General features: G+C 36.2%; 1 protein-coding gene across 7 annotated transcripts in view; it reads left to right on the forward strand.

Moving 5' to 3' along the window:
• The first annotated feature begins 3,318 nt into the window (after positions 1-3,318).
• Positions 3,319-11,554, forward strand: part of CSNK1G3 (casein kinase 1 gamma 3) — a 58,057-nt gene continuing 49,821 nt past the window's right edge. For 5 of the 7 annotated variants that reach the window (XM_010175684.1, XM_010175685.1, XM_010175686.1 and 2 more), the window contains exons 1-2: positions 3,319-3,496; positions 7,288-7,328. In XM_010175684.1, the coding sequence (XP_010173986.1) occupies positions 3,319-3,496; positions 7,288-7,328 (219 nt within the window). Of the gene's footprint in view, positions 3,497-5,827; positions 5,835-7,243; positions 7,329-11,554 lie in introns of all 7 variants that reach the window. The other 2 variants (XM_029086925.1, XM_029086926.1) reach the window with 2 other exon arrangements.

Consider the following 11,554-nt stretch of genomic DNA (forward strand, 5'->3'; position numbering starts at 1 on the left):
CACATGTGATTAGATATTGTATATGTGGCAACAGGTAAGCTATGGAAAACTTGCAAGCTAAGAATCCTATTAACTCTGAAATCAGATTTGGATTTCTTTAGGTTTGCATACCCAGTCCTTTTTGTAGCCCTAGTGCTTTGTTGTGGAGCCCATTGATATCATTGGTATGAACTTGTTAGAGCCTTTCTAGCCTTCCACTGTTCCAAGATATGTCCTTCAGCACTTAGTCGTATGGAGATTTTGGTATGTGGAAAACAGTGCCATGAAGTTTGGCCTTTCTGGCCATACTGAGATGACCAAAACATTGTGTTAATAACTGACTATGCTTTTTTCTCTTTGGTGATGGCAGAAATATGCTGTGCTTAGGTGCATTGCTTCTATTTGCCATGAAGCCTGTGTATTAGCACTAAAAATTCCAGGATTGCTTACCTTGTTATTTCTCGCTGGAGAACCAGTAAGATATGGAACATAAGTCTTTTTCTCTTTCATCCTTAAAATTTTTGTGCATTCTGCTGCATCAGATGTACTGCCTTTTTTCTAAGTACTAAGTGGTGCCCTTGAAGTCCTACCTCAACACACTCAATTTCTGTTTTTCTAATTTCTTTGCTAGCTGTTGTAACACAGTGGGTGAGGAAGAATTGCATGTTGCTTCTGCTTGAGTCTATTCCTCTGGGATCTGTGGTTTTGAAAGTGACTTTAAGGTATCTAGTGATCATTTTTGAACCTGCAAGATCATGCTGTAGCCAAATGCACTTGTATTTTTCTCTTAAATGCCTCTGCCTCTACCATATCACACTACTGCATCAGTTGTTCACTGCTGAAGTCCTTTTCCCTTGCATTACTCTACTACGACTGGAATCTGCATTTGCATTTTTTGGTTGTTCTCAGAACAAGTATTTCATTCTCTTTCACAGTAACGTGATCATGTTTCTTTGCCAAACAAATTTCCATGTGATTCCTTGTTCAGGTGTTGCTTCACCATGCTATGAATATCCATGATTCAGCAGATGCAATTATTTGGGTGGTGGTTCATATTCTTTAGTATCTTTTCTCTACTGGCTCTTTGATTTTTAAAATGTTGCAATAAGCTATAATGTGAGTAAGAATTTTATTTGAGAAAGTAGTTTAAGAAATGAAAGTATCTTCAATTCAAAGTGTTTAAAATAAGCTCCCTATGACTATCTTTAAAATAGACTGTAGCACATGAAATACATTATTTTTTCAGAGGATGTTTTCTTTTACTGCAGTGTATTACCAACATTGAAGCAAATGTAGCAAAATGATTTTGTACAGATATTTAACTCACCCTGAAATTTTGGCTATATAGTAGCCAACTATCTGTTGAATTTTGGGGTTTTAAACCACTATTGTCAAATAGAAGACAATATCCACTCTTCTTATGGACAAGTGTGGTGGTTTCAGCCACAGCTAAGACCATGCAGTCCTGCACTTGCTCCCCCCACCTGGTGAGATGGGGAGAGAAACACCACAAAAGGTTTGTAGGTTGAAATGAGGACAGGAATGGGTCACTCACCAGTTGTGGTCACGGGCAAAACAGACTCGACTTGGGGAAGAAAAATCAATTTAATTCTTACATCTTAAGACACCTTCCCTCTACTCCTGCCTTTTTCCCAGGCTCAAATTGCTTTGCGCCTGGTTTCTCTGCAGCAGCACAGGGAGTGGGGATTACAGTCAGTTTACCATTGCTGGTCTTTCTGGCATGAGATCCCTCCTGTGGGCTGCAAGAGTTCAGGAACAAAGTGTTCCAACATGAGCTTCCCATGGAGTCACGGACCTCTTCAGGCACAGCTTCCAGCTCTGTCATGGAGATGTCCACAGGCTGCAGATGGGTCCAGCGCACCTCCTCACCCCCAACTCTGGGGTCTTCTTGCTCATCAGGAGCTCAAAGTCACAGCTGCCCCCACGCTAAGCTTTATGCTCCAGCTTGGCATCCTCCATGGCCTACACGTGGGTATCTGCTCTGCTGTTGGACTTCAGTGGACTGCAGGGGACCTCATTTACCACTTTCTGCTCTAATGTGTGCTGATCCCAGTGTCTGAGGTTATCTGTCTCTTCCCTCTTCTTCCTTCCTCATGGCAACGATGCTCTTTTTGTTCAGGCGGATGGTCTTTTTTGTTCAAGTCAATGGTTTCTCCTGATGGTTCTCTATCAAACCGGTTCTTCCCCTCATAAATATGGATTTGAAGAGGCATTTCTATAACACTAATTGGCTCAGCCTGGGCTGCAGGTGGGTCTGTCTTGGAGCCAGGGGAGCTTTGTGAAGCTTCTCACAGGGGCCACCAATGTAGCCCCTTCTTCCACTACCAGAAATGCTTCTAGCCCCCCCAACACAGCAAGGTAAAAGTGAAAGCTTTATTGGGATTCTTCATTGCAGTAGTAAGATAACTTTATGTTTTTGCTGAAATCCATGTTGGAATAGATGTCTGGGCAATGATAATAAATGGTGAATCCAGGGAGCAGGGCAGCAAATTTAGGACATAATTAAATAGGGCAAGGGAGAATAAGTAAATGTATTTTATTTTCAGACTCCAGGAGTTACTGAAAGAACTGAAGTGTCCTTGCCATAAGTTTATAAAATGTGCATCTCAGAAATTATAATTCAGAACAGGAATAATTTTGTGTATCTTTCTACAACTTCAATAACTGTGCAGCCTGAGCATGTCCGTAGATCAACAGATACTACTGGGGGAAAAAATTCTAGAAATAAAATGTTTTCTTTTGCAAAGCTGGCATAAGATGCAATGAGTGTCTAAGTGTTGAGGTTTTTTTTTTTTTTTAAAGTGTGTCTACCTAGTAAGGAAGTAGTTTTATAGGGTTGTTTTTTTTTTTTTTTTGAAAATAACTGTTGCATTAAGCCTTGAGATTTTTTAGCTCACTTCAGTCACACCAGCATCTCTTGCCATTATGTGCTAGAATCAGAGGCTTTAACTTTAAAGCAGTGCTTTTCATAGTGAATCTGTAGTGCAGATATAATTAATTATAGCTTAATTGTGTGACTAGTTGAAGAGAGGTTATTTTGGACAAGAATCGTACTGTACTGAATAACTTTTTTTTTCTTTAACAGAATTCCTCTAAATACCAGTAAATATTGCTGGTGGTGTGCATTCTGCAGATATATTTTTACTCCAGGTCCTACGAAGCCTTTGCAAATGGGATGAACACGCTGCTGTGGACTGCTTATTGACAGTAACCAGCTGGGCTCTTCACTAGTGATGTTTTCATTCTCACATTGTCCAACTGGAGTTTGCTGATTTTTGAAAAAAGGAAGAAATCAAAGTGGAGTACCGTAAACTTGACATGGATAATAAAAAGAAAGACAAGGACAAGCCAGATGAAAGAATGGCACGGCCTAGTGGGAGGTCAGGCCATAATCCACGTGGAACTGGTTCTTCAAGTTCTGGAGTGTTAATGGTTGGACCTAACTTCAGAGTTGGCAAAAAAATTGGATGTGGCAATTTTGGAGAACTACGATTAGGTAAGATCCTCATTTATTTATTTCACTTTACACTATTCAAGGCCATTGTATGCAGTCTAGGCTTGAAAATGTCTACATGAACACACCATACAGCTCTTCAAACTGCTTTCAAGCTTCATATATGTTAAATTTGCCTTGCTAGTCTTTTGTGGCTTGACCTTGGCCAGCGCAAGCTCTACTGCATATTAAGAATCTCTGTAGCAGGAGACTTTCTGGGACTAGAAATGTTTTGTAACTGTGTGCAGTGCTATGCTGGAAATTACTTAGGGGTCATTGTATTTTGCTGCCTTTCCTGGTTTCCTGAAGCAGTTTATTCAGATGTGTTTGGGGCTAAGTGTATGTGAAACACTTCCTCCTCCTATAGGTCTGGCTTATAGTACTGTAGTCTTGGAGGTCTCCTGGAGACATTGTAGCAGGCACTACAGTGTTTTTAATAGCAGCAAGCTTTTGGATTCCTTGGTTTCCTTTCCATCATTGGCAGTGTAGTGAGACTAAGCAGTGAGCTGCTGTCAGACAGGGGCAGTGAGTAGAGAGAATCTTGGAGATGAGTGAATTACTTTGTTAGTTTCTTGCTGAGCAAGTGGATGAAAATCAAATGGTAAAGAAGGTACAGACTGAGAAGGACCTGTAGAATTTTGAAGAATTTGGACAGCAAAGCTGGAAATTTTACCATCTATTAAAATAGACACTTTATGGTGGGTATGTGCTTTTGGAAGATTATAGTTTTGGGGACTTAAATTTCCATGATGACAATATGATTAGCCAGGGTTTTTAAGATCTGCAAATTCTTTATGTGTTAACAAATATAACTTGACACTTACTGGAACAAATTCTTGCCATTATTCCTGGAAGGCTTAGAGATAGGTTCCAAAGTAGGGTATTTGAGAGTTGGGTAGGCTATGAAGGTGTGTGTTTCTGTTAATCTGCCTCTGGTAGAACTGATACTCATTGTCCTTCAGACAATACTTTTAATATAGCGCTTGCATAAAATATAACATGTTTATATATGCATGTTTGTAGCATGCATAAAATATAACATTTTTAAGATAGTGCTTTCTGTGGGCCTTGTATTTAGTGTGATTCAGAATGTAAACAAGCTTAGCATATTAGTACTGTAGGGGGATGAAAGTTAATGTTTCTGGAGTTCTGACTAAGGATACTGCATTTAACACAGTCTCAATAAGAGGTACTCTTGCTATTCCTATTAATAGTTAAACAAGATTGTTATATTTTGACCTTTATAGGTTATATGTGTGCCTCTGCAATCAGTACACAAGTCAAGCTGAAGACCTGTCGTCAACTTGTCCTAAACTCTTCTAAACTGGCTTTGAATGCTCTTTTTTCTTTTAAACCTCTCCATGAACTAAATCAAACCAGTATAATTAATGTCACACTACTGAAGGCAACTGTAAACTAATGAAGTTAATTTTTTTTCCTGTCTGGTATGTTGAAGTGGTCACAACATATAGAGTTGGTTCTCTGTTTCAGATAAGTATCAGATTAACTCATTTGCTTGCAACTCATTTGTTTGCAGCAGATACAGAGTGAAATAATTATTTCATTCTGAATATAATACTAAAGTATTTAAGACTTAAAGTCTGATAGTACTGAAATAAAATGGGACAAACAAGTAAAAGAAATAGGAGGAAGATAAGTGTAGTGTACTGTCCTGCAACAGCCACCAGAACAAGTGCAGGCTTTCTCTTTTTAACATCTGCTTTTTTGCATACATAGTAAATATTTCAAGTCCTTATTTACTGTTATTTGTGGAGTAAGGTATTTTAAATATATAAGTTACTGAAAGCAGGAGTTAAGATTGGTATTACAGATTCTGTTTTAAATTTGTTGGTTTTGCATTTACATTACTACAGTAGCAAATAACTTAAAAGCGGGCATCTCTCCTATGAGGACGTACAAAAGTGCTTAATTTGTTTTACATGCTTCCTCAAACTGGGATATATTTTGAGCATATGTCTTAGAGTCGAATCTTTAAGGAGGACTTTAAGGAGGAGTGAAGTTGTTAAAGAGCAGTGAAGCTGTGCTTCAGGAGCTAAAATTTCAGTTACAGATCAGTAGCCGTTGTAGTTCTTCCACCTGAGCAGAAAGGAATTGCCAGGCATCTGTAGTGGCTTGTGGATCAAGTGGTAAATTGGCTGTATATTGCAACTGAGTGTCTGTGGTGTGCAACCATTAATTTGCAAAGGACTAAACTGTTTTGAATATTGAGCTGTTAATCTCAATAGGTAAGATAAACTGATGAGGTAGTAAAAGAAAGCTTGTTGCTGCTGCATGTGATGCGTTATGCAATATCTGTTCTGTGCTTAGAGACAGATCAACAGTGATGTCAAATCTGCTGTCTTCCATATTGTAAAGAGAAAATTGTCTTGAATCACCACATGGAGAGTTATATTGTCCCTTCTGACATTTCTTCAAAATGATAAGCCTGTCATTACTCCATTTGGCTACTGGAATTCAATATCCAGTGACTTAACTGTAACTGGATTTGTTAGCTACTCCAGTAGCTGATTCATATATCTAATAGACCGAATGAGCAGGCCCCCTGCAATACTTTCTTTTAATGTCTTTTAGAGTGCAATAGCATGAAAAGACACAGAAGCAACTTCAAAGAAAGTATACTTTTTGTCAGAAATGTAACTCAAATGATCGTAAGCCAAGAAATAACTGTTTAAGATGCCTGTATTTCCACTCGAGTCCCTGGATTGGTTTTGGAATTATCCATTTTTTTGGTGGTCACATTAGAACATGCTACACATACTGATTTTGTGTTTATTATTGTACAGCCTTCAGGTAACTTGGCTTCTGTGAAGGTGATCCCTTAAAAGACGTGATTTTAATACATCCTTTTCAACTTTGTAAAAGTACTCTATTTTTAAAAACAAGGATTAGAGCTGAGATCATAGTCTTTGACTATAAATGTAACTGAGTTCTCAGGGAATCTTTTTATCTTGATCCATGTATATTCTCTGGTTGATTTCTTTAACAAAATTGGGATAAAAATGGGAAATTCAGAGCAGAGTTATCCTTCAGAGAAAAGAAGTAGGATTTTCATTAAAAATAATACACACTAAACTAATTTGAAGACCATAGAGAAATGAAAAGTGTTGGATGTGACAACATATTTTCTCCTTTATTTGCTATTTTTAAATTTTACACCTATAAATCTTGTTTAGTATTTTATTCATTGCAAGCGGTTTGAAGTAATGCTTGCCGGAATATGTTTATCCAGTTACAGAATAACTTTTAAAGCAACAGATGCATTTTCCAAATGGTATGAGCATTTAACTCAGTAATATTCTTGCCCTCTTTGCCCTAACTTTAAGCTTAGTAAGTACAGAATTGAGGAAGAAAAATAGTCCTAGTTAATTCTAACGTAGTGTCTGCTGTTCCAAAACCAGAGGATAATTTAAAAATAAATTTTAAATAGTTTTCAGCAATTAATGTAAAAAAGTAGAATGTCACATTCCACTTACAGTAATTTACCAATTTTCGAGCTTTTGTAGTATATAAAAATTTTGGAAAGCTGGTGAAATAGCCGAAACTCACTCTCAGTGAAACTGCCACTTCATGCACTATTCAAGAACAAAGTTCTCTTTAAAATATGGTGACACCATATTTTAAAGCCAATAAAGCCATTTTTTCTTTAAAGTTACTACCAGAACACCTGTCACCTTAGATCAAAAATGTTTCAAATACTTTATTGAGGTTTAAATGGCACTTTACTTGAAGAGAAAAGCCAGTCTCTCACACTCTTGTTTTTGTTTTTTTTCAAGGAAAAAATTTATACACAAATGAGTATGTGGCAATTAAGCTGGTAAGTTACTTTTTTTTAAGTATTTGACCTGAGAAACTAATCAGAATTTCCTTTCATATATAATAGTTTGATTTCCTTAATTGAAATCCTTGATAGCTTTGTGTGTTTTCAACTGACTAGATGAAAGCAGTTAGTGATAGATGCAATTAAATGCTTGGCCATAATGAATAAGACTGGTGTTAATTGTTGTCACTGTTCTCAGAGCTAAATCTGTGTTTGTAAAGTCAACGATGATTGACTGCTGCTTCAAGGATATGTTCAGCAGTCTCCCTAGTAGATTCCTTTTTTTGTGAAACAGGTAGAGGAACACCAAATTTAGTGTGGATGTGACACTGTGTGACTACAGAGAAGCTCCAGAAATTCTGCAGACTGCCTGTATTTTAAACACCCTAATTCCTACCCCAAACTGTTTTTCATCTGTAATCATTGTCATTTGCATATCTGTTTTGGTAGACAAGTTTTATTTACAGTGATGTGTAAAAGGTTTCCTTGACTTTGGTATTTTCTTAATGTCATTGTTCTGGTTTTCTGAATCTTTCATCAGATCTACTCAGTTTACTTCATGTTTTGCTTCTGGATACTTTTAACTTCTTGGTAAATGACTGCTTTCGTAACCAAAGTATTTCAAGATGAAATTCAGTTATTTACTTTTTGTATTGAAGGAATTTTAGGACTCCCATTATTTTCTTGTTGCTGCAGGAGAACAGAAAGTTTTTCATAGCATAGTATGGTGAATTTCTGGTTCCATAAAGTGAAAGGTAAACTATGGAAATGGAAATATGTGGCTTTAGATGGGGAATCTAAAAAGTGTTACAAATATATGTAATAAACTCCCGAAAAACATTTGTATTACTATCCTTGCTTAGAAAACTGTTTACTTCAGGAGAAGTTACAGATTTTAAAACATCCACATTGTGGTTTGAAAGAGCAATCTTGGATGCAGTTTTGAGAGTTACTGTGTGTGTGTGTGTGTGTTATATCAGATTTAAGTTTACTGTGTTCTAGAGTATCTTTTAAGTTTTATTTTGTATGTATGGTAAAACTTGAAAATGTTCTGAGAATTCTTCTAGTTAAAGGCTGTTTACTGTAAAGCACACTCAGAAATAGTTTGCAAGATAGTGTGGTTTGGTTGTTTTTTTTTTTTTTTTTTTTTTAAAAGCATTAATTGATGATGTAGGTAAGAGAATTTTTTAATCTGATCAGTGGGTTTTGGTAAAACCATTTTTATTATGTATGTAACTATTAGTAAACTTAGCTCCTATTTCAACCCACTTCAACTTTCACAGATACTGTTCAGTGGCAAATTTTACTCAATTTGTTTCTAAATTACTCGGCTTGTTCAGCTGTTCATTTATAGCTGTGCAAAAAGCTTGACGTATTCAAAGTGTCAACTCTAAAGTCACTAAAGAACCAGTGCAGTAAAGTATGTCTGTAATATATTACTACTACTTAAAGAACTGCATATGTAGTTAACTTTTTGAGTTGACCTCTTACATTAGTGGTATGAAAAGCTGCAGTATCTTTGCAATAAGCACCAAATGGAAGGAATCATAGTGAAAATCAACACTGGAGCTTGCATCATCATTGTAAGGTAAAATTTATATTTATTAGCAGGTAGAACTAGGGGATTCTTTTAATACAGTTCTCTTTTTTAATATGTATCTTTCAAGTCTTTTGAATTTGTTTGTAAATTGGAAGGGATTTGAGTCACAAGTTTCAGTCTTTCAGTCAGTTAAAAGCAGCTGCATCAAATTGTAATATTTAGTTGAATTTTGCTTTTTTACAATTGAGAGACAGTGATAAAGCTTTATTATGACAGTTAGGTAGGTTGTACCTGCTCTTGGTATACCATCCTTTCCCTTTTAAAATATAAGCCTAAATTTTTTTCTCTGTCTTTGGCGCTTACTCCCTTTGTGTTTTGAGAGCGGTCATCAGGCCTGTGCTCAGTCTTTGCTTTGTTTTCCTAAATGAGGTGCTCTTAATTTCCTGTTTTACACCTGTTGTAGTTCAAGTTTAACCCTGTTGAATGGAGTTACTTGAATTATGTATGTATTTCTGGTTTAAGCAATAACCCTTGGCAGGGATGGCTGTGGTAAGATCTCTCCTGTAGTAGCCCAAAATAGTGTTTGTATTCCTCATGGTAGCATTCCATTGTTGAGGTACAGTTTTCTTGTGAGCAGCAAGACATTTCCTGTGCCAAATGTTTTGTGTATAAGTGGTAACCATATACTTTAGTGCAGGAGGAGCGCGTGGATTTTGTTTTTTTCTTGAGCATGAGTTGTAATGGCTGCATTTATACAGCAGCTTGCAGGAGTGCTTCTGATGTTAAAAGTAAATGGATTTTATAACATAACTACTGTTTTGACTTCAGCATTTTGTTCTGTTGAATTAATATTTCTCTCATGGACAAAATTATACGTTTATCATGCTTATGGCAACTTCAGGACTTACTTCTGTAAGGAAACAGTTTAAACACTTAATTTTTCTGTGTAAGACCTGAGCGTCATACAATTGTAATGTGTAAAGTTTATAAAATGCATAATAATGTGAAGTTTGTAAATGCATATTTATTCTGGTAAAAAGTCAACAGTTCCAGGATCTTACTCTTAATCTGGTTTCTTTCATTATGGCTTGTTCATGTTGGGCAGATGCTCAAGTTTGAAAGGTTAGAATGGAAATTTTTAAGAACTGGAATGAGACTTTTAAGAACTGGGCTTTATTAGTTGTGCGCTGTCTAGCAGTGTTTGTCTGTTTCTGCTGGTCTATTAGTATACAAATTGGTATCCTGTGATCAGGTAGTTCTTCAGCAATAACCATTTGGTATATATGAACTTTACCTTTCCGGCTCACTTCTTCAATTATTGTTAGATTTTCGTCTTTTGTTATGTAACTCCCTACTTCATTTAAACCTCCTGTTCAGCAATTCTATCTCCTTCGTTCTTCTTCCTTTTCCTTTGACAAATTTCTCCATTGCCCAAACTTATTTCCTCTGCAGGATGCTTAACCACTAACGAAGTACCAACTAAAGGAATTTCTACTTGAGTCAGTTTTTCTTTCTGTCTTTGTATGAAAGATAGCAAGTTATGAGGCAGTCACTGTTGCTCTTAATCTGTAAGTTTTTAATTCATTGATTCATTAATCATTCAACTGTTAAGATTTTAATCCCTAAAATTACTAAGTGGGTTGTGTGTAGGAAGAAGATTGTGGTTGTTTCCAAGGCTGGAATGTTTTTTTCCCTCCTTTTTTGTTTTTAAGGAATTATTGCAGTCCAGAATTATACCATTTCAGAGCCTCTGTAGAAGGCTGTAGTAACTCCAGATCAAGTGCAACTCTGTTTAATGGACTGATCTTTTCTGATAACAAGTCTTACTTCTTAAAGAACTTTTTCCTCAAAATAACTTCTGTTTGCTGTTGCTTAAGAAAATCTGAAGCAGAGACAGATGACGTGCCGAGTAGAAGTTCTCACTGGATTACTAAAAACATGAAAAGGAGGTAATAGCTGAATGTTTATGTTGTGCTTTGGGTTAACGTCAGATTTACTGAAAATTTCTAACCTTATGGTTAGAGTAAGTAAACTGTTTTCTCAAAGATGTTTAGAAGGGAAGTGGCATGTTTTGAAAATTGTATAGCAGTTTATTCCATGTATTTGGCACAAAAATAGTTACAAAAAAAACTTCATTGTGAACTTGAAACAGATTTAACATTTCAAGTGTTTTTATCCTTTTGTTTAAATGTATAAGCATCCTACAAAAGAAAAAAGGAGGGGAAAAAATTTGGTTCAGAAGAACCTTTGATTAACTAAGGAGCTGTTATACCTGCTGCTCTGGTGCTTAGCAAACTGCATATTTGCAAGTCCCTCATTAAGAGAGAGAAATGTTATTTTGCAGGGAAAGGAAACTATCTGCTTTTTAATATAGAAGCTTGGTAATAATTAGACTTGAATATAAAAGCAATGTAGTGAAGGTCTTTTCAGAGCATTGCATAATTCCTGAAACAGTTCTTTCAGGTTACTTTTGTAAAGACCTGAGGGTTTTTAAGAAAAAAAAATACACTAAATGGACAAGTACATATTACCACATTTTTTTCAGCATTACTGGAATGAGTAAAAGAATTTAATTGTGCCTCTGCTAGACAGGGTTTAACTTCAGTCTTTGGCTGTTGCGTGATGGCCAAGTAGACTTGTTTGAGAACATTCGCCTTCTGGAGGCTTATCAGAAGTGTTTCCT

This window comes from Antrostomus carolinensis, unplaced genomic scaffold, assembly GCF_000700745.2.
Source record: "Antrostomus carolinensis isolate BGI_N321 unplaced genomic scaffold, ASM70074v2 scaffold1989, whole genome shotgun sequence".
NCBI classification, from domain to species: domain Eukaryota; kingdom Metazoa; phylum Chordata; class Aves; order Caprimulgiformes; family Caprimulgidae; genus Antrostomus; species Antrostomus carolinensis.